Genomic DNA, 23,648 nt, shown 5'->3' with positions numbered 1-23,648 from the left:
ACCTGGCTTGCCAATATTGACATCCCATTTCCATATCCCCGTATCAGTTGAAGCAAACACTCAGAGACATAGTATGGCTCTACCTTCTTCATCTTTATTCTGAGTCCTGGAGAGAGAGTGATCACCCATGTACACAAAGACATGAGTTCTCAGTCGTCTCTCAAACAGCAGATTCTTAAGGAATTATATAGTCACGTACAGGGAGCAGCATCCAACTAGGGCAACACCCAAAATGCTTGGTGACTGTTACACTCAATGAGCATCAACAGTAAAGATTAAGCATCTGGCATTATACAATGGATGTTCTCTACCTCATTAAACCACTACCCTTGCCTCCAGGACCTCATTGCAAGTTCTTATCTAGTCAAAGTCATGCTAACTTACCCTTTGTCAAGCAACCCTAAACTTAACTCTTTTCCTACCTGCTCATACCTAATACACAGTCTCAATAGTGCCACACAACATGATATAAGTTATTCTCAATGTGAAGTTGTCTCCATGAGGACTTTGCAGTAGTCACTCTTTCCAGTACTGTCATGGACAGATGCATTGGTGATCAGTGACGACAAGGTCAAGCAATATTCCCCTCTTGTTGGTTTCTCCACCACTTGCTGCAGTCCCAGTCTAACAACTATGTTCCTTAATATGCAACCAGCTTGGTGAGTAGTGCTGTTGCTAAGTCACTGTTGGTGATAGACATTGAAATCCAGCAGTGCATGGCAACAGTAGAGGTCCTTTGCAGGTCTGTGAGAGTGTTGCCCTGAGCTGGGGTGGGTCTGTGAGAGTGTTGCCCTGAGCTGGGGTAGGTCTGTGAGAGTGTTGCCCTGAGCTGGGACAGGGCTGTGAGAGTGTTGCCCTGAGCTGGGGTACGTCTGTGAGAGTGTTGTCCTGAGCTGGGGTAGGTCTGTGAGAGTGTTGTCCTGAGCTGGGGTGAGTCTGTGAGAGTGTCGCCCTGAGCTGGGGTAGGGCTGTGAGAGTGTTGCCCTAGCTGGGGTCAGTCTGTGAGAGTGTTGCCCTGAGCTGGGGTGGGTCTATGAGAGTGTTGCCCTGAGCTGGGGTCGGTCTGTGAGAGTGTTGCCCTGAGCTGGGGTAGGTCTGTGAGAGTGTTGCCCTGAGTTGGGGTAGGTCTGTGAGAGTGTTGCCCTGAGCTGGGGTAGGTCTGTGAGAGTGTTGAACTGAGCTGGGGTAGGTCTGTGAGAGTGTTGCCCTGAGCTGGGGTAGGTCTGTGAGAGTGTTGTCCTGAGCTGGGGTAGGTCTGTGAGAGTGTTGCCCTGAGCTGGGGTGGGTCTGTGAGAGTGTTGCCCTGAGCTGGGGTAGGTCTGTGAGAGTGTTGCCCTGAGCTGGGGTAGGTCTGTGAGAGTGTTGTCCTGAGCTGGGGTAGGTCTGTGAGAGTGTTGTCAATTTTGCAACTTTCCAGAGCTGCGTGCTGCCATGCTTCCACCTCTGCTGTGTCTGTCATGGTGATGGGACAGGACATATCAAGAGATGTTGATAGTGACTTCTGGGACATTCTCCATTTGGTATGATTTATGATTCTAAGTCTGTCAGGCTGTTGCTTGCTGAGTGTGTGTGAGAGCGCCCTCAATTTTTGAACTAGCCCATATCTGTTAGCAAGAAAACTTTGTCGACCTAACAGAACTGTGTACTGTTATCATTTTGTACTGCTCACTCATGGGGCATTGGACGTGGGTGTCACTGGCTGGGCTAAAGCTTAATTGCCCAACCCTAACTGCCCTTGACGTTGATGTGCCTTCTTGAACTGCTGCAGTCCATGTGCTGTAGATTGACCCACAATGCCTTTCAGGAAGAAATTCCAGGATTTCAACTGAGGGACAGTGAAGAAACTGAGGTATATTTTCATGTTATTACGGTGATTGGAATTGAAGGTATGTTCAACATATCGTCTAGCTATCACCATTGTTAACAGCTAACCCAAGAATGCAAGTTTTTTTAAAAAAATTTGTGATCTACACATGAAAGAAATGAAACTATCACTGTATTCTGACAGATGAAAGGCTTAACAGACAATCAATTTTTCAATGTATAATTTCAGTTACATCACACTGTAAATTTTTGCTGTAAATTCTGTGTGTTAGGATTGAGCCCTCCACCATCACCTGATGAAGGAGCATCGCTCCGAAAGCTAGTGTGCTTCCAATTAAACCTGTTGGATTATAACCTGGTGTTGTGTGATTTTTAACTTTGTATACCCCAGTCCAACACTGGCATCTCCAAATCATGACTACTATTTTTTGTAGATAGTAAATACTGCTGCTACAGAGCATCAGTGGTGGAGGGAGTGGATGTTTGTGGATGTGGTGCCAATCAAGCGGCTGCTTTGTCCCGGATGATGTCAAGCTTCTTGAGTGTTGTTATAGAGCTGCCCCTATCCAGTCAAGTGCAGAGTACTGTAGATGATGGGCAGCTTTGGGGAGTCAGGAGGTGAGTTAATCACTGCAGTATTCGTAGCCTCTGGCCTGCTCTTGTAACCTCTGTCAAGTGTGTAATGCTGGAAAAGGACAGCAGGTCAGGCAGCATCCGAGGAACAGGAAAATTGATGTTTCAGGCATTAGCCCTTCATCCAGAATGAGGCCTGTGGACCCAAAGAGGGAGGGGTGGGATGCTGAGAGATAAATGGGAGGGGGGTGGGGTTGGGGGAAAGGGAGCTGAGAGTGCGATAGGTAGATGAAGGTGAGGGAGAAGGTGATAGGTCGGAGAGGATGGTAGAGCAAATAGATGGTAAAGGTTATGGACAGGTCAGGAGGGCGGTGCCGAGTGGGAAGCTTGGGACAGGAATAATGTGGGGGAGGGGAAATGAGGAAACTGGTGAAATCCACTTGATCCTGTGTGGTTGCAGGGTCCCAAGGTAGAAGATGAGGCACTCTTCCTCCAGACATTGGGTGGTAAGCTTTTGGCGATGGAGGAGGCCCAGGACCTGCATGTCCTTGACAGAGTGGGAGGAAGAGTTGAAGAGTTCAGCCACCGGGTGGTGGGGTTGGTTAATGCGGGTGACCCAGAGATGTTCTCCGAAATGATCCACAAGTTGGCGTCCTGTCTCCCTGATGTAGAGGAGACCACATCGGGTGCAACGGATACAGTAGATGACATTAGTAGAGGTATTGATAATTTCTGTCAGATGTGGAAGGATCCTTTGGAGCCTTGGACGGAGATGAGGGCACAGGTTTTGTGCCCCCCAGTCCGGACCCCCGGTCCTCATTTTCCACCCCACCAATCTCCGAATACATTGCATGATCTTCCGCCACTTCCAAAGGTCCCTAAGGATCCTTCCACATCTGACAGACATTTACTGATGTCATCTACTGTATCCGTTGCACCCGATGTGGTCTCCTCTACATCAGGGAGATAGGAAGCCAACTTGTGGATCATTTCAGAGAATATCTCTGGGTCACCCGCACTAACCAACCTCACCACCCGGTGGCTGAACTCTTCAACTCTCCCTCCCACTCTGTCAAGGACGTGCAGGTCCTGGGCCTCCTCCATCGCCAAAGGCTTACCACCCAATGTCTGGAGGAAGAGTGCCAATGTTATCTACTGTATCTCTTGCACCCAATATGATCTCCTTTACATCGGGAGACAGGACGCCAACTTGCGGATCATTTCAGAGAACATCTCTGGAACACCATCACCAACCAATGACATCACCACATGGCTGAACACTTCAACTCTCCCTCCCACTCCACTAAGAACATGCAGGGCCTGGGCCTCTTCCATCACCAAAATCTCACCACCCGATGTCTGGAGGAAGAACACCTCACCTTTCACCTTGGAACCCTGCAACCACACAGATTAATGTGGATTTCACCAGTTCCTCATTTCTCCTCCCCACACAATGTCCAGTCCCAAGCCTCCAACTCGGCACCGCCCTCCTGACTATCCATCACCTTTCCCATCTATCTGCTCCACCCTCCACTCCAACCTATCACATTCTCCCTCACCTTCGTTTACCTATCGCATTCTCAAGCTACTTTCCCCTCAACCTCACCCTTCTCTCATTTATCTCTCACCAACCTCCCCAAACCCCCAGCCCTCAAGCCTAATTTCTGATGAAGGGCTAATGCCAGAAATGTGATTCTCCTGCTCCTTGGATGTTGCCTGACCTGTGTGCGTTCCAGCACCACACTCTTGACTCTCATCTCCAGTATCTGCAGTCCTCACTTTGTCCTTGTCACCTGTGTGTTTATATGAAGCGTCCAGTTGAATGTCTGGTCAATGATAACTCCCAGATGGTCGATAGTGGGTGATTCAGTGATGGTAACATCATTGAATGGTAAAGAGAAGTGATTAGATTGTCTCTTATTAGTGATGGTCATTGTTTAGCATTACTGTGGCATGAATGTTAATTACCACTTGTCAGGCAAAGCCTAGATATTGTCCAGATCTTGCTGCATTTGGACAAGAACTGCTTCAGTATCTGAGGAGTTGTGAATGGTGCTGAACATTGTGTAATCATCAGCGCACTTAGTTTTTTTGCCCATGTTTGAACCAAGGCTGTAATGAGGTCAGGAGCTGAGTGGTCCTGGCAGAACCCAAATTGGGCTTCAGTGAGCAGGTTATTGCTGAGATTCCATAACTTTACTGATGATTGAGAGTAGACTGATGGTGTGGTAATTGGCTGGGATAGATTTGTTCTGCTTTTTGTGTATAGGACATACCTGGGTAATTTTCCACATTGTCAAGTTGGTCCTGGCAGTTGTAACTGTACTGGAACAGGTAGGCGAAGCGAGCAACAGTTCTGGAACACAAGTATTCAGTATTATTGTCTGAATGTTGTCAGAGTCCATAGCTTTTGCAGTATCTAGTGCCTCCAACCTTTTCTTGATATCACATGGAGTGAATTGAATTGAGTAAAGACAGGCAACTCTGATGTTGGAGACAACTGGAGCAAGCCAAGATGAATCATCCACTTGGCACTTCTGACTGAAGATTGCTGTGAATTTTTCAGCCTTACCTTATGCACTGATGTGTTGGTCTCTTCCATTTTTGAGGATGTAGGTATTTGCAGAGCCTCCTCTTCCAGGGAAGTGTTTAATTGTTCACCACCATTCATGACTAGATATGGGAGGACTGCAAACCTTAGATCTGATCTGTTGCTTGTGTGATCAGTTAGGTCTGTCTGTCTCTTACTACTATTTGACATGCAAGTAGTCCTGTTTGGTGACTTCACCAGGTTGACACCTGATTTTCACTTGATGCTGCTGACAGCAAGATTTGGGCACCTTGGCTGACATGAGAAATTGAAAATTTCATCAAAAAGAGAAAAGAGGCATGCATAAGGTTTAGGAAACTGAAAACAGACAGAACCTCAAAGAATAAATAGATACCAAGAAAGAACTCAAACAAGGAATTCGGACGGCTGAAAGAGGCCATGACATGTCTTTGGCAAAGAGGATTATGGAAAATCCCAAGGCATTTTAAACATATGTAAGGGGTAAGAGAGTTGCTAGACAAGGGATAGGCACACTCAAGTTGAAAGGAGAGAATTTATGTGTGGAGCTGAAGGCGGTGGGTGAGGTCCTTAACAAAAACTTTGTATCATTATTCATGAAGGATAATAATATGATGGATGGCGAGTCTTGGGGCAGATATTTTGATATTCTAAGTCAGGACCTAATGCATCTGTCCCAGAATGCTGAGGGAGGCAGGTGAGGAAAGTGTTGTGGCCTTTTATGAAATCTTTGTATCCTCTTTAGTCACGGGAGGCACTCCAGAAAACTGGAGAAGATCTAACATTGTTCTTTTCTTCAAGGAGATCAACTGGGATAATGCAGAAAATTATAGGCCATTTAGCCTTATGTAAGTGGTATGGAAATTATTAGAAAAGATTCAAGGATAGGACTTACTCACATTTGGAAAAATACGGACCTATCCATGATAGGCAGCGTGGCTTTGGGCAGGGAAGGTCATGTCTCACAAACTTGTTTGATTTTTTTGAGGAAGTGACAAAATTGATTGATGAGGGCATTGTGGTAGATGTTGTCTGTGGGGACAAGGTCCCTCATGACAGACTGATACAAAAGGTGAAGTCACATGGGATCTGCAGTGATTGGGTAAGATAGATACAGAACTGGCTTAGTCATAGAAGACTGAGAAAAGGGATGGAAGGGCACTTCTCAGATTGAAGATCTGTGGCTGGTGGTGTTCTGCAGGGACCAGTGCTGGGACCCCCTGTTGTTTGTCATGTGTATGTATAAATGATTTGGAGGAGAATGCAGGTGATCTGATTAATATGTTTGCAGTTAACACAAAGATGTGGGAGCTGTGAACAGTGAGGAGAATGACCAGAGGATACACTGGGATATATGTAGGGTAGAGACTTGGGCAGAGAAATAGCAGATGTATTTTAATGCAGACAAATAAAAATTGATGCATTTTGCAAGATCTGATGCAGGAGGGAAGTGTACAACAAATGGCAGAATGCTTAGAAGTATTAACATACAGAGAGATCTAAGCGGAGACATCCATAGTTCCTTGAAAATGGCAACAGAAGTGGATAAGGTGGTCAAGAAGGCATATGGTTTACCGATATATAGAATATAAAAATTGGCAAGTCATGTTGTACGAAACTTTAGTTTGGCCACATTTGGAATATTATGTACAGTTTTGGTCGTCACACAACTAGAGGATGTGGATGCTTTGGAGAGAGTAGAGAAAATGTTTGCCAGAAAATGTTGTGCAATATTCATCGATTTCATAGAAATCCTATACAGTAGTGTGGAAATATTCAGCCCAACAAGTCTACACCAACCTTCCCACCCAGACCATTCCTTTACCCTACTACTATACATTTACCCCTGATTAATGCCCCTAACCTACACACCCTTGAACACTATGGGCACTTTACCATGGCCAATTCACCTAACCTGCACATCTTTTGGATTGTGGGACGAAACCGGAGCACTCGGAGGAAACCCACGCAGATACGGGGAGAATGTGCAAATTCCACACAGGCAGTCACCCGAGGCTGGAATTGAAACTGGGTCCCTGGCGCTGTGAGGCAGCAGTGCTAACCACTGAGCCACCATGCCGCCCCCTTTTCTAGGATTGAGGAATGTTATCTGGTATTGTCTTTTGAGTAAAGTATATTAGGGGAAAATGTTATCAAAGTGCGCAGGACTATGACACTTTTAGACAAGGTGAACAAAATCTGTTCTCATTAACTGGTGGCACAAGCATTGTTAGACACAGATGTTATGTTTTGGATAAGAGTTCCATGAGGGATATGAGAAAGAACATCTTGTTCAGTGAATGATAATGATCTGGAAATTGTCTTACTCAATGTAACCTGGAACTATTGCCTCCAAGAACAATGGAAGTGGAGGCAATGAATGATTTCAAAAATAAATTGATCGGCACTTGAGTGAAATAAACTTACAGGGCCAGGGAATATTTTGGAACTAATGGATTTTTATGTAGTGAGACAGAATAGACTGGCTGAATGGCCCCCTCCTATACCTTTATGGTTGTAGGACGTAGAACATTAACTTTGTTTCTCTCTCCTCAGATACAGCCAGGCCAGCTGAGGTCTTCCAACAGTTTCCCTTTTTATTTCAAATTTCCAGCATCTGCTGTATTTGTTTTTGTATGCCACCCTCTTACCTGAAATAGCACACAATGTACCTTATTAGTTTTAATTGCATTTTTTTATTAATTTTTACTTACACCCTCATCTTTTAGTTGTAATTTCTTTACCATTGCAAATAATTTTGATTATAGATCTTCATATCTGTTTCAGGCAAAAGGTTCTCAAAACAGCACACCAGTAGGTACTCAGAAAAAGGTGAAGAGAACCCTTCCTAATCCTCCTCCAGAAGAGGCCAGTCTTGCTGGGAGTCAAGCAACCTTCCCCACCGTCAACTCTGTTTCCCACAGAAGAGTTTGCAGAACCAATACAATGGCCAGAGCGAAAATTCTCCAGGACATTGACAGAGAGTTGGAACTTGTAGAAAGGGAATCTTCCAAACTTAGGAAAAAACAGGCAGAACTAGATGAAGAAGAAAAAGAAATTGATGCCAAATTACGATATTTAGAAATGGGCATCAATCGAAGAAAAGAAGCTTTATTGAAGGAGAGAGAGAAACGGGAGCGAGCCTATTTGCAGGGTGTCGCCGAGGAAAGAGATTATATGTCAGACAGTGAAGTAAGCAACATAAGAGAGACCAGAATGGACGCGCAATGTGGGTTAGAGAGACCTAGAACTGCACCACAGCCTGATTATGATCAGTTTCTCTCACCTCAGACTCAGTCACAGCCTCAGTATGCGACTACTCCAAGCCATTACACACAATACCAGTACCCTACTCCTCCACTGACCCAAACCCAAACTCAATACCAGCAGCAATCTCCTTTTCAAGAGCAGGCATTATACCAGCAAGTTTCTCCCTATCAAACCCCAGCTACCTATCAGACTGTTCCCACAATCACTTATCAACAACAGCCCCCTCCTTCCCAAACCCAGCCAACAGCCTATCCACATCCATCACAAATGATGCTGATTCAGCAGAAACCAAGGCCGACCACAGTTGTTGACCTTGAACCAAAAATAACTACAAACTATGAGGTGATCCATAATCAGTCTCTTTTGATGGCTTCCACCTCCGCAGATAGCACTTATGTAGTTCCTCATTTAGGCAGTAAGTACAGTAATTTAGACCTGAGAATAGGGCTGGATGAAAGGGGAACCATGGCAGGTAGCCCAATGTCAAGCCTTTCTGCCGAATCCTATTATGCAGATCTAGAGCACCGTGCACCTCGAAATTATGTTCTAATTGATGACATTGGTGAACTCACTAAAGGATCCAGTTCCCTTGCGACTGGATTTAACCTTCACGATATTCAAAAACAAGTGCAAAAGAATGAACGCCTACTTCGCACAAGTGAAGCACGCAGAACTGCAGACATGAAAGATTTTATTGGACCTTTGCAGAGCTCAACCCGCTTGCATTCCTTTGGAAAAGCAGATGAAGATACAATGGAGGATCCTTATGAATTAAAACTATTGAAGCAACAAATCAAACAAGAGTTTCGCAGGGGAGCGGAAGGCTTAGAACATCTTTCCAACCTTCCCCAATATTACCATGCAGATAGCAGCTACAGGCACTTCCCAAAGTCTGAGAAGTACAGTATAAGCAGGTTGACTCTCGAAAAGCAAGCTGCAAAGCAATTGCCACCATCTATTATTTACCAAAAGCAAAGCAAACATAAAAAACAGCTGCTAGACCCCAAATTCTCTAAGTTTTCACCAATTCAAGAAGCCAGAGATGTGGAGCCTGACTTTACCAACTACATGGGAACTACATCAGCAGTAACTGGTGCTCCCTCTCGAGCAAGGCTTATTCAAGATGATGTAACATTTAGCCTAAGAAAGAATATTCGTGACCAGCAGAAGTTTCTTGGTCCAACTGTCAGATCTACATTTGATGATGAAATTGACAAAGCATACACCAGTGGAAGCAGGTCCAGGCCCTCTTCAGTTTATGGTCTTGACCTAACAATTAAAAGAGACCCTTCCAGTACATCACTGCGCATAAAAGGTCAGGAAAATGATCCATTGGATATTGCCTATGGGCAGAGTTCTCCTTCTGTTCGAACAAAGCCATCCAGTTTACCTATTAGTCACAGCAGAGGAAGAATTACCATAGTTGCCCAGAATTCGGAGGAAGAAAGTCCCTTAAGTCCTGTTGGACAGCCAATGGGAATGGCTCGAGCAGCAGCTGGCCCATTGCCACCAATATCTGCCGATACACGGGAACAGTTTGGTTCAAGCCACTCTCTACCTGAAGTACAACAGCACATGAGGGAGGAGTCACGGACACGTGGATATGACCGTGACATAGCGTTTATTATGGATGACTTCCAACATGCCATGTCAGACAGTGAAGGTAAAACGGGACTCAGGATGTTGTGTCATCATCAACAAAATTTCCGTTCACTGCATGTTTATAATTTTTGTTCATTCCTTATAGACTCTCTTGTCCTTGCCTGTACTTTATTTTCATTTGTGTATTTGTGTGTACCTCAGCAGAGAAAAGTTTTCTTCTGCAGGCATGTTACAAACATTAGAAGTTTCATTTCATATTGAGGATTCTCTGTTAACCATTTTCAATTAAGAAAATTATATGTTACAAGACTGCAAACATTTATTTCAGTTGAATGTGTACAATGTTATTTAATTTATGAAACCACTTATCAGGAAAGACTTTGTGAGAGACCTGTCTTTCAATTTCCTGCAGAATTTCCTTTTTGTCTATGTGAAACATTTTACATTTTGTTGCTGTTTAAATCCATTCCCATTCTCACTTATTGGCCTAAATTTTGTGCAGTTCTAAAGAAGTTAGCAACATAACTATGCTAATGTCAGTCTGTAACTACAGGATGTTAGGATTTCCTTTATTCTTATACAATGAGTTATTAAAAATGAGGAAATAAAGTCGTTATGACTTTTGTCAGTATTTCATTGAAACAAATAATGAAGAATAAAATATGAGAAGAGTTTTGTTTTGATCATTTTGAATTGTGTTTTAATTAGGTTTGAGATTCTTGTCAGTTTATTTTTCTTTTTTTTTGTATGTATAGTTAGCTATGCTATGGAAATGCCCACGTGCAATGGTTAACAAGAAGAACAAACAGAATGCACAAATGCATGACTTCTCAGATAGGTTGTGCATCCTGTGCCATACCTTTAACATGGCAGCAGCATTCAACAATGGAATGATGAATGGCATCAGGCAGTGAGTGGATGGTATGTTAAGGTGCACTCGGAGAGCCCAGGTTGCTATGCAACATACACTTTCCCCTGTGTGTTGTAGCCTGACACTATCAGTAGTGATGATTGAGGCTCCAATGTTGTTTTCATCACATGGCTGACCAGGAATCTCTCCTACTATTACCTACAAGTTGTAAGAATTTGAAGGGCAATTTACAATCTGATTGGCTAAGTCAGGAACTTTCTTTCCTTGGCCATCAAGTTTTGAAGTGGGACTTGAACTCAAAGTCTCTGATTTAGAAGCAGTCTGAGATATGATCTCAGTCAGTGTGTACCTGACAATACTATCCATATTTTTTATTTGTTATAAAACTCCACTCCAAATATTTGTAAAGTACTGAATGATGTTTTAGAGTAGAGGGACGTAAAGTTTATTTCTCAATTTTGAAGCTTTTTTTTCCCAAAGAAGTTCTATAGATTTCTTGTTAGCATTGTTAATGCTTATCAAATAAAGGCTTTTGTTGTTGCTTTATACATTCTGAATTTATTATTACAGTATGTGTTTTTCTTGGCCAAATGAATAAATATGTACACAATGAGGTTGAAGAATTTAGTTTAAAGATGATGATTAATTTAACAGAGGGTCACTGCAGTTACAGTTTTTGGTGCCCTTCATCACATAAAAATAAAAGCAAGATTTTCTGAGAAACCGAACTATTCTGATATTGCTTTTTTTCTTTTTTTCCCTTCTCTCACTTTATATCAAACAGGGGTGTGCACAGCATTGAAACAATTAACTGAACCCAACCAAACTAAGTTCATTGAAATGAATTGTGAGTTGAATGATTTGGTTGGATTTTGAGCTTTGTTAAATTGAGTTTGCGAACTAATGAAGGAGCACTGAGTGATTTTACAAGGCATGGTCATTGGTTCTTGGGAAGATTTGTATATTAAAAATACTAAAGGAAACAAAATGCCAATCTGTGTGTATTATTGTTACTGGGTTTCTAGTTTCTGCTATTCGCCTCGGCCATGAAATATGAAACACACTTCATGTTCAAACCGAGAATTTCACTGCTTTAGATTCGATAAATGCAAATCTCAAACCAAATTGAGGTGCTACACTTCTACTTTTTTGATGTAGAACTGGTTTTAGAGATCTGCGCTCAATAAAATTTCCTTCTAAAAGTTTGGGATAGATTTCTCACACATTCGTGTGAATGATCTAACCCTTGATTAGTCAGGCAATGTCTATCATGCAGATCATTAAAAGTATCTAGCTGACTAACCCTTTTTCCACTCCTAATATTATATCCTTACATTATCCTAATTTGTTCAGGTTTTTGACACTTGGTTTTCAAACTAAGCAATGCATGTTTCCCAGAATCTATGGCATAATTGATATTGTCTTGATTAGTTTTCATTTTCTCATCACTAGTCTGAAAATTAATTGTTTAATCTAAAATCTTTTCAATCAACTAATCAGGCTATAACCCTGGATGCTGAAGTTACTTGATATTTGGTTTTAATTTTGTATTTTACAGCTAACTATACAATTCATTCCTGAAAATAACTTCTCACATAAAAAAATTGACAAGTGATCATGATAGGGCATTCACAATAGTCCTATGCAAAAACAAGACTCTGTTAAAGCTCAGAAAACTATCTAATGATTTAAACATCAGATGGTTTGCACACCTTTAGTCTCCAGTTAATAAATCTGTGATATGTTTACAAATTGCCTTCCTATTCTTCACTTGCACTTTCTAATGATGGTCATAGTCTGGTTGTAACTTTGCATGAACATATTGGAAAATGCATAGACTTGCATGCTGCAGTTACCAAATAATACATATCATGTCCTCAACTGGCAGTGAGCTGCCATCCTGAACTCCCATTGTCTGATTTGGAGAACTGACATTTCCTTGATTTTCAAAGCATATCATCTGCGTCGTGAAGAAACAGATTGGTTTGACAAGCCACGTGAGTCTCGCCTTGAGGATGCACCTGCCATAAATCGCAAACTTCCAGAGAAATTAACACACTCCAGACAATCTCAACAACAGTCCACAGAAGTAAGAAATCATTTATGAATTTGGATTTCTGCATTGGCCTTCTTATTTCTGAATAAGTCAGAATGAAACAAATTCTTTGGTAATTTTGCAGTTTGCATTGAATATACAATATAGTCATTGATCTATCTTTCTACAGTTTTAAATAATAGATCCTAAGAGATCAGAGAGAACTCTATTTGGAGAACATTGGAATCCAATATTTTTACCGAGAAATTACCAAAAGTGAAATATGCCAAACTATTAACATAATTTTCTTCAGTTTGTTGAGAGTAAATAAATTGACAATATAGTGGCAAGATTTAAATACACAATGTTGTTTCTTCCCATGTTTACTTGTGTGTAAATCAAAATTGTTGAATGTGTTATTTCAAGAAAAATACATTAAAGCATAAAAATTGGTTCTTATTTTATAGGGTGGTGGGAAGCTTGTTCAATACAACTTTCCACATTCTCGGGTCAGAATTCAAAGGGATCTAAAGGACCAGACAGTATCAGGTAAAATAATGTTGCTTACTCTCCACTTTCGTTTGTTTTTCCTCAGGTTAGTTGCCTTACTGAATGTTGCCTTACTATCATTCTATGCATTGTTGCATTTTTACCTAAGTCCTGTCGAAACGTTAAGATATATGCAATATCAAAAATGTATCAATATTACAGTTTTGTCAATAGCCTTCAAAACCATAAGCCCAGTTCTTCCATATTATAAAGCTTCAGTGTTCTAAATATTCCAAGATTTTTCTTACAGCATCACAGTCTCCTTTGTTTTATCTGATTGACTGAAAGCTCTTCCAATTCACATAAGAAACACTCAGCTTCTATCAATTAATACCATTTTAAGTGGATAAGTCCTGCTAAGATTTGCTTTCCCAAAATGCAGCACCTCACATTTATCTGAATTAAACTCCATCTGCCCCTTCTCAGCCCATTGGCCCATCTGGTCCAGATCCTGTTTAAATCTGAGGAAACCTTCTTCACTTTCCACTACACCTACAATTTTGGTGTCATCTGCAAACTTACTAACTGTACCTCTTATGCTCACATCCAAATCATTTATGTAAATGACAAAAAGTAGAGGACCCAGCACCGATCCTTGTGGCATTCCACTGGTCACAGGCCTCTGGCCTGAAAAACAACCCTCCACCACCACCCTCTGTCTCCTACCTTTGAGCCAGTTCTGTATCCAAATGGCTAGTTCTCCCTGTATTCCATGAGATCTAACCTTGCAAACCAGTCTCCCAGGGGACCCTTGTCGAACACCTTACTGAAGTCCATATTGATCACATCTACTGCTCTGCCCTCATCAATCTTCTTTGTTACTACTCAAGCAAGTTTGTGAGACATGATTTCCCACGCACAAAGCCATGTTGACTATCTCTAATCAGTAGATCAGGCAGCATCCAAGGAACAGGAAATTCGACGTTTCGGGCAAAAGCCCTCCCAGATGAAGGGCTTTTGCCCGAAACGTTGACTTTCCTGTTCCTTGGATGCTGCCTGACCTGCTGCGCTTTAACCAGCTACACATTTTCAGCTCTGATCTCCAGCATCTGCAGACCTCACTTTTTATCCCTAATCAGTCCTTGCCTTCCAAATACATGTACATCCTGTCCTTCAGGAGTCCCTCCAACAACTTGCCCAGCACTGAGGTCAGACTCACCGGTCTATAGTTCCCTGGCTTGTCTTTACCACCCTTCTTAAACAGTGGCACCACGTTTGCCAACCCCAGTCTTCCGGCACCTCACCTGTGACTATCAATGATACAAATATCTCAGCAAGAGGCCCAACAATCACTTCTCTAGCTTCCCACAGAGTTCTTGCGTACATCTGATCAGGTCCTAGGGATTTATCCGCCTTTAACCGTTTCAAGACATCCAACACTTCCTCCTCTGTAATCTGGACAATTTGCAAGATGTCACCGTCTATTTCCCTACAGTCTATATCTTCCATATCCTTTTCCACAGTAAATACTGATGTAAAATATTCATTTAGTATCTATCCCATTTTCTGTGACTCCACACAAAGGCCACCTTGCTGATATTTGAGGGGCCCTATTCTTTTCCGAGTTTTTTTTTTGTCCTTAATATATTTGTAAAAACCCTTTGGATTTTCCTTAATTCTATTTGCCAAAGCTATCTCAAGTCCCCTTTTTGCCCTCCTGATTTCCCTCTTAAGTATACTTCTAATTCCTTTATACTCTTCTAAGGATTCATTTGATCTATCCTGTCTATACCTGACATATGCTTCCTTCTTTTTCTTAACCAAACCCTCAATTTCTTTAGTCATCCAGCATTCCCTATACTTACCAGCCTTTCCATTCACCCTGACAGGAATATATTTTCTCTGGACTCTTGTTATCTCATTTCTGAACGCTTCCCATTTTCCAGCCGTCCCTTTACCTGCGAACATCTGCCTCCAATCAGCTTTTGAAAGTCCTTGCCTAATACCGTCAAAATTGGTCTTTCTCCAATTTAGAACTTCAACTTTTAGATCTGGTCTATCCTTTTCCATAACTATTTTAAAACAAATAGAATTATGGTCACTGGCCCCAAAGTGCTCCCCCACTGACACCTCAGTAACCAGCCCTGCCTTATTTCCCAAGTGTAGGTCAAGTTTTGCACCTTCTCTAGTAGGTACATCCACATACTGAATCAGAAAATTGTCTTGTATGCACTTAAGAAATTTCTCTCAAACTAAACCTTTAACACTATGGCAGTCCCAGTCGATGTCTGGAAAGTTAAAATCCCCTATCAAAATTATCCTATTATTCTTACAGATAGCTGAGATCTCCTAACAAGTTTGCTTCTCAATTTCCCTTTGACTATTAGGGGATCTATAATGCAATCCTAATAAGGTGATCATCCCTTTCTTATTTCTCAGTTCCACCCAAATAACTTCCCTGGATGTATTTCCGGGAATATCCTCCCTCAGCACAGCTGTAATGCTATCCCTTATCAAAAATGCCACTCCCCCTCCTCTCTTGCCTCCCTTTCTATCCTTCCTGCAGGATTTGTATCCTGTAACATTAAGCTGCCAGTCCTGCCCATACACTTAATGGTAAGGTCCTCGGGAGTGTTGCTGAACAAAGAAACTTTGGAGTGCAAGTTCATAGCTCCTTGAAAGTGGAGTCGCAGTTAGAAAGGACAGTGAAGAAGGTGTTTGGTATGCTTTCCTTTATTGGTCAGAGTATTGAGTACAGGAGTTGGGAGGTCATGTTGTGGCTGTCCAGGACATTGGTTAGGCCACGGTTGGAATATTGCATGCAATTCTGGTCTCCTTCCTATCGGAAAGATGTTGTGAAACTTGAAAGGGTTCAGAAAAGATTTACAAGGATGTTGCCAGGGATGGAGGATTTGAGCAATAGGGAGAGGCTGAACAGGCTGAGGCTGTTTTCCCTGGAGCATCGAAGGCTGAGGGGTGACCTTATAGATGTTTACAAAATTATGTGGGGCATGGATAGGATAAATAGACAAAGTCTTTTCCCTGGGATCAGGGAGTCCAGAACTAGAGGGCATAGGTTTAGGGTGAGAGATGAAAGATTTAAAAGAGAATTAAGGGGCAACTTTTTCATGCAGAGAGCAGTATGTGTATGGAATGAGCTGCCAGAGGATGTGGTGGAGGCTATTGTAATTGCAACATTTAAAAGGCATTTGGATGGGTATATGAATAGGAAGGGTTTGGAGGGATATGGGTCAGGTGCTGGCAGGTGGGACTAGATTGGGTTGGGATAACTGGTCAGCATGGACGGGTTGGACTGAATGGTCTGTTTCCATGCTGTACATCTCTATGACTCTAATACCGCTTAAGAGCTTTGGTTCAAGTTTTAATGATGACATTGCAAATATGTTGTGAATTTACAAAAAAGGGTTTGTGTAATGAATAAAGTTTGGGCAATTTTGGTCTGCGCTCGAAGATACATCAGACCCATTGGTTCGACAATGCACCAGCTCAAGTAGTGACCGGTTTCAATTGGTTTGCTCAGTAAAGCATCCAAAAAAGTTAATGATGCAGTTATATTTGCCCATCTTCACTTATGAAAATAGTCTTTTGATAAACATAAAAGATGCAACGCTAAGGAACTGATGGACAGTGATCTACTTCGGTGAAAACTATTGAAAGGACAGAAGTAAATGGGTAAAAAAAGGGAGCATTTTTTTTAAGAAGGCCATTTTCACCTGTGTCATATTTATAATCATTAGAGTATTTGTGCTTTAGTTATGATAAATAACATGCACCCATTTTATATTGACAATTTATTGTGGACTATTATATAACGATGAACAAGGTTATTTTAGGAGAATGAAGTGGTTTGTGAAATCTTGTCCAGGTTAATTCTAAATTTAAAAAAAACTTACAAGAACAATAACAGTTAATGACCATGGATACAAAGCACAATGACTCAATCATGCAAATTCGACAACTGAATCACATTTTGTTGCAAGAAGCAGTTAGTTGTGCAGTGACAAATAATGTAATTCCAGGAACTGTAATAGTGATTGCACTGCTGATTGAGTAGGCTATATTGACTGGAGACATCAGATTTGTCAATTTGATGCCCTCTATAAACAGCATTGAAGTCATAGCCTCATGCATGGTTACACTCAGCTGTGGATAAGTCAACTTATGTAATCTCAGTTTTAAAAGTTTTAAAACACTTTAAAGTGAAGGGCCAAGAAGCAGGACATTACAGACACATTTCCACTCCCTTTTTAACTGACTGATTGATCAATTCTCTGACGATCACAAGCTGCTTCCTTCTCCCTCTGCAGGGAAAAGTAAAGCAAGCTACAGAGACTGGCAACATGGAACTGAATATGAAAAACCCTGTGCACTAACAAAGCAATGTGAGCCACACAGAGGCTGGCGGCCTGGTAAATCAGTGAATGTGAGCTATGAGAGCAATGTGAAGACACAGGCTGGCACCCTCCAACTAGAAGAGTATAAAGGCAGTAGGGAAGCCAGGAGGGTACAAAGGGGACATGAGAAAGCTTTGGCAAATAGGGTTAAGGATAATCCAAAGATATTCTACAAATTCATTAACGACAAAGGGATAGGGAGAGAATACGGCCCCTTAAAGATCAGCAAAGCTACTTATGTATGGAACCAGAGGACATGGAGAAGATACTGAGTATTTTACATCAGAGTTTACTATGGGCAAGGATACGGAAGGTATAGAACATGGGGAAATAAATAGCAACATTTGAAAAATGGCCAAATTACAGAGGACAAGATGTTTTAAAATGCGGAAAGGTAAATAAATCCCAGGACCTGATCAGGTGTACCCTAGACCTCAGTGGGAAGCTAGGGAAGTGATTTCTGGGCCTCTGGCTAAGATATTTGGATCATTGATAGCCACAAGCGAGATGCCAGAAGACTGGTGGTTGGCTAATATAGTGTCACTATTTAAGAAAGGTAGTAAGGAAAAGCTAGGAAACTATAGACCAGTGAGCCTGACATCAGTGGTGGGCAAGTTGTTGGAGTGAATCCTGGGGGACAGGGAAGGACTGATTAGGGATAGTCAACATGGCTTTGTGCATGGGAAATCATGTTTCACAAGTGTGATTGAGCTTTTTGAAGAAGCAACAATACGAATTGATGAGGGAAGAGCAGTGGATGTGATCTGTATGGACTTTAGTGAGGCTTTTGGCAAGGTTCCTCAAGGTAGACTGGTTACAAAATGAGATCACAATGAATAATAGGAGATCTAGCCATTTGGGTATAGAACTGGCTCAAAGGTAGAAGACAGAGAGTGGTGGTGGAGGGTTGGCTTTTTGGACTGGAGGCCCGTGACCAGCAGTGTGCCACACGGATCGGTGCTGGGTCCACTACGTTTTGTCATTTATATAAATTATTTGGATGTGAACATAAAATATATGGTTAGTAAGTTTGCAGATAACATCAAATTTGGAAGTATTGTGGACAGTGAAGAAGGTTATCTCAGAGTGTGAGATCTTGAACAGATGGGCCAATGGGCCGAAGAGTGGCAGATGGAGTTTAATTTAGATAAATGTGAGGTATGCATTTTGGAAAGGCAGATCAGAGCAGACTTATACACTTTATGGTGAGGTCCTGAGGAGTGCTGCTGAATAAAGAGACCTTGGAGTGCAGGTTCATAGTTCCATGAAAGTGGAGTCACTGGAAGATACGATAGTAGAAGAAAACATTTGGTATGATAGCCTTTAATTGGTCAGTGCATTGAGTATGGGGTTGGGAAGTCATGTTGCAAATGTACAAGACATTGGTTCGGCCACTATTGGAATAGTGCATGCAATTCTGGCCTCCCTGCTATAAGAGGAATATTGTGAAACTTGAAAGGGTTCAGTAAAGATTTGCAAGGATGTTGCCAGGGTTGGAGGAATTGAGCTACAGGCTACAGCTGTTTTCCCTGGAGCATTGGAGGCTGAAGGGTAAGGATATAAAGGTTTATAAAATCATGAGGGGCTTTTCCCTGGGTTTGAGGGAAACCAAAACTAGAGTGTATGGGTTTCAGTTGAGAGGGGAAGAATTTAAAAGGGAATTGAGGGGCAACTTTTTCACGCAAAGGGTGGTGAATTGTATGGAATGAGCTGCTAGTGGAAGTGGTAGAGGTTGGTACAATTATAATGTTTAAAAGACATCTGGATGGATATATGAATAGGAAGGGGATATGGGCCAAATGCTAGCAAATTGGGACTAAATTTATTTAGGATATCTGGTCGGCATGGATGTATTGGACCAAAGTCTATTTCCATGCTGTACATCTTTATGACTCTAAATGTGTGGTAAAGTATGTGAGCATTCAGAAAGTGAGCTAAGAGTCATTAGATGCATCCTGTGTGCTGGTTGCTTGCCACCTGGCTTGGGCAAAGGCTGAAGGAAGATCATGGCCATGGACCATAGAATGATGTCATACTGAAGAAGCAGTTGAATGGTGACCGGGACAAAGACTTGGTGAGGTCTGATTTATAATTTGGGAATTTATGCCATCTAGTTTCTCACTGGAGGAGAGAAGAATTGGAAATGAAATGGAATTTGGGCAAATTGTGGCTTAAGTGAGATGCAATGCATGGGAGTAAGGTATTACCACTCAATGGTGAGATTCTAAAGTCCATTTAAGCTTGGAAGAAATACAAACTTTTTTCTCAACATTCAGGATTTTTTCTCGACATTTATTCTCACCTTTCCCACCTTTATGTTCGCCACACAAGGGAGGCGATAATTCCACCCTCACAGTTTGAGGATGTTCACATATTGTTGTTTTACACTCTCTTGCTCAGCTTGGACATACCCACTGCAGCTTTGGTGATTCATGTGTGAATTTCAAAATCAGGTGATGATTGCTGCTGATTGTGGAGCTGAGATATGTGTCATTGTCAATGCTGAGAGATGATAGAATGACAACGTTACCTGACATTTGTCTTCCAGATGTCAATGGTCAAAGCAAACTCTTCACAGACACGGAAGAGTTTGCTCATTTGTTGCTCAAGGTCCTCCTTGGTGTGTAATGATAGTGTGGTATTTTCAGCATAAACCATATCTCAGATGTTTGTCTTAGGTCAGCAAGTGAGATTGACCAAATTCCAGTTAGTTCTGATTTGTATGTGGATAGCTTTATTTGATATTCTGAAGACTTATGAAAGAAACAAGTATCAAAATCATCATTTGCTTGAATAGAACTACTGTGAAAGAGAAATGCTTTTAAAACATTTTGCCTTTCACTCATCAGGAAAGGATCACAAGAGTACCCAATCTTAAAAGGACCAGCAATTTACACTGCATGACAGGGGGGTCCTGATCATTCAGTAGGATTCCTGATGAAGGGTTTATGCCCGAAACGTCGAATCTCCTGTTCCTTGGATGCTGCCTGACCTGCTGCGCTTTTCCAGCAACACATTTTCAGCTCTGATCTCCAGCATCTGCAGACCTCACTTTCTCCTCAAAGATTTTAACCTACTGCGAATCCTCTTGCAAGGGTGCCTTCCTTGAAGAAGCTCATTCCTGAAGAAGGGCTTATGCCCGAAACGTCGAATTTCCTGTTCCTTCGATGCTGCCTGACCTGCTGCTCTTTTCCAGCAACACATTTTCAGCTGAGAATTCATAGTACCTGACCATTCTTTGCTTGCAAAATCTCAGAGCATAGTATACAGCATGTGACCTCATTCAATTTTAGAAAACAATTCTTATCATGCTAAGAATTAGCTCACACTACAACCAATCTTAGATTATCAGTTGATTTCATAGTGTGCTGAAAGTAAATTCACACCCAGGGCCCCATCCTTTGCAAATGAAACAATATGTCCATGTGAATGGATGTCTTCAGGCTGTGTAAATGTAACTTCTCTAAAACATATTGGTGAGCATGTTTCATTGGGCAGTTTTCAACAGATACTTACAGAACATCCATCACCATTTGCATTCTCCATGGCAATGCCTCTCCCAGTCAGACTTACATTTCCAGCCAATCAGTACCCTCTTGATAGGTAGTATAATTGCTCCCTTTGAGCTTTAGTGTTCCTATAATTTTGTTACAATGAGTGCAAGATGAAAAATTATTTATCACTTTGAGCAAGTGAAGAATGTGCTAAAGTGCACTAGTGTAGTTCTCCAAGGACTCTGATGTTGCCTTGTCATTGCTGATTTGTTGTCAAAGGGAGAGGCAATCACTCTGAATAACTTTAGTACATAGCCAGTTTTTGAAACAGTTTAAGTATCCAAGCTTAGCTCCTATGTTCTAGTGCCTCAATGAGATTGATGAAAGCAATATAAAGTGATTGCCTTTGTTCATGGCATTTCTCTCACAGCTGCCAGACTGAGATCAGATCAATGGTGGAAACTGCACGAAGATTTGGGTGTATCACTCCAATCCTGAACACTGCCTCAGTTTTTTTTTCTCACAGAGACAGATGTTTGCATAGGTTCTGCAGCAGTCCTGGTTTCCTGTACGAGCTGAGTTTAGATGAGATAGCACCTGGAGCTTTACCCATGGCACACAAGTCAACACCTTTACTGTTTTCCTTCGCTGTGGGTTTGATACAATACCATACCAAGAGCTTCCTTAGCAACAGCATTCTCCCTAAAGTACAACTAGAGATAAGTTTCCACAATCTTTCCAATTGTTTATTGCAGAGACAGATGATTTCCCTCACTTTGTTTTCAATATAATCATTTCCTTTGCTCATGGACTTGTTAATTTCTGTTCTTTCATACATATCCCAGACATTCTCTGAATGGAAGAACACTGGTATATTCTGGAAAAGTTGTTATCAGTTACTATTTGCACACTTCTGGACAGGATATTGTAATTCCCATGAGATGCCCATGAGAGGTCAAGTGGCCTTCTCCTGCTCATAAATTCATATTTTCTTGCAATGAAGCAAACCGCTTTGATTAAATGACAAGTTCTGTTACAGCGACAGTAGCCTCAAATCAGTTAGCAATCTTCTACTCTTGTCATACATATTAGAGAGAGGTAATGGTCCACTGGTGTTATCACTGTAATGTTAATCCAGGGACCAAAGTAATGTTACAGGGACTCCAGTTCAAATCCTGATGAAGGGCTTTTGCCTGAATCATCGATTTTTCCTGCTCCTCAGATGCTGCCTGACCTGCTGTGCTTTTCCAGCACCACTCTAACCTTGACTCCAGTTCAAATCCTGTCATGGCAAACGGTGGAATTTGATTTCAGTGAAAAACATCTAGAGAGTCTAATAATGATCATGAATCATTAGATTGTCATGAAAAACTGATCACCAACCTTCCAAAAAATATTTCTCCCAATCCCCATAACCCTGCATTTCCCATGGCTAATCTTCCTAGCCTGCACATCCCTGGACACTGTGAGCAGTTCAGCATGGCCAATCCACCTAACTTACACATCTTTGCACTGTGAGAATTAACTAGAACACCCAGAGGAAACCCACCTCAGGCTGGAATCAAACCTGAGTCCCCGGCACTACAAGGCAACAGTGCTAACCATTAAGACTATGCTCCTACGTGACCTTCGTGTGTCTCCAGAACCACAGAAATATGGTCAACTCTTAACTGCCATTTGGGCAGTGCAGTGCAGGTCTAGCTAGCAATATCCTCATTCCGTGAATGAGTGAAAAAATGTGGAGAGTGCAACATTATGTTCTACTTCAATTTATGTTTTGTATGAGAATCCAAACAGCACCCGTCCAGTAAAGTTGATGAACTATGATTATATCTGGGTAAGCAGTAATGTTGATGGTGATTTCTGAACCCACTTTCATGTTTGAATGAAAAACCTTTATGGTTTGCCTTATCTTGCATATCTACAGCCCACCTCATTACAATATCACTGGCATGAACAATGTCACTATTCCCTCAATGTGTGGCACAGAATCCCCCAACTCTACCTCTAATTGAATTGTGAGATCCCTATACCACATAGTCTGGGTCAGTTCAATAAGACAACTTACCACCACCTACTCAAGGGTACTAGGGATAGGGCCCAGCCAGAGATGCACATATTCCACTTGTGAATTTTCATAAAAGCTCACCATTTAAAATAATGGGTGCCCTTTCCTATAGGTTAGTATTCGTGAGTTTTCAGAAATTTGTGGTTGTACTATAAGCTGCAGTCATTGCATCAGCACCCTTAAGTTGAAGAGACAGGTCAGGCTGGAACACAACATGGAGCATGGAATGTCTGTTGGGTTAAACTGCATTTATTTTTATTCAAGAGGGCTGACAAGTAAGGCTGATGAACTCAGGACATGGATAGATATGTGGGATTGGAATATTAGAGCCATTACAGAAACATGGCTAGGGGAGGGACAGGACTGGCGGCTTAATGTGCCAGGGTACAGATGCTTTAGGGGGGGACTGAAGTGGTGGAAGGAGGGGAGGGGGAGTTA

General features: G+C 41.8%; 1 protein-coding gene across 1 annotated transcript in view; it reads left to right on the top strand.

Moving 5' to 3' along the window:
* Positions 1-23,648, top strand: part of pcloa (piccolo presynaptic cytomatrix protein a) — a 577,994-nt gene that overhangs the window by 308,530 nt on the left and 245,816 nt on the right. Inside the window, exons 8-10 of the mRNA XM_060842523.1 lie at positions 7,754-9,899; positions 12,662-12,798; positions 13,212-13,293. Coding sequence (XP_060698506.1) covers positions 7,754-9,899; positions 12,662-12,798; positions 13,212-13,293 — 2,365 coding nt within the window. The remainder of the gene's footprint in view (positions 1-7,753; positions 9,900-12,661; positions 12,799-13,211; positions 13,294-23,648) is intronic.

Source organism: Hemiscyllium ocellatum, chromosome 23 (genome assembly GCF_020745735.1).
Source record: "Hemiscyllium ocellatum isolate sHemOce1 chromosome 23, sHemOce1.pat.X.cur, whole genome shotgun sequence".
NCBI classification, from domain to species: Eukaryota; Metazoa; Chordata; class Chondrichthyes; order Orectolobiformes; family Hemiscylliidae; genus Hemiscyllium; species Hemiscyllium ocellatum.
This window is presented reverse-complemented; position numbering and strand designations above follow the sequence as displayed.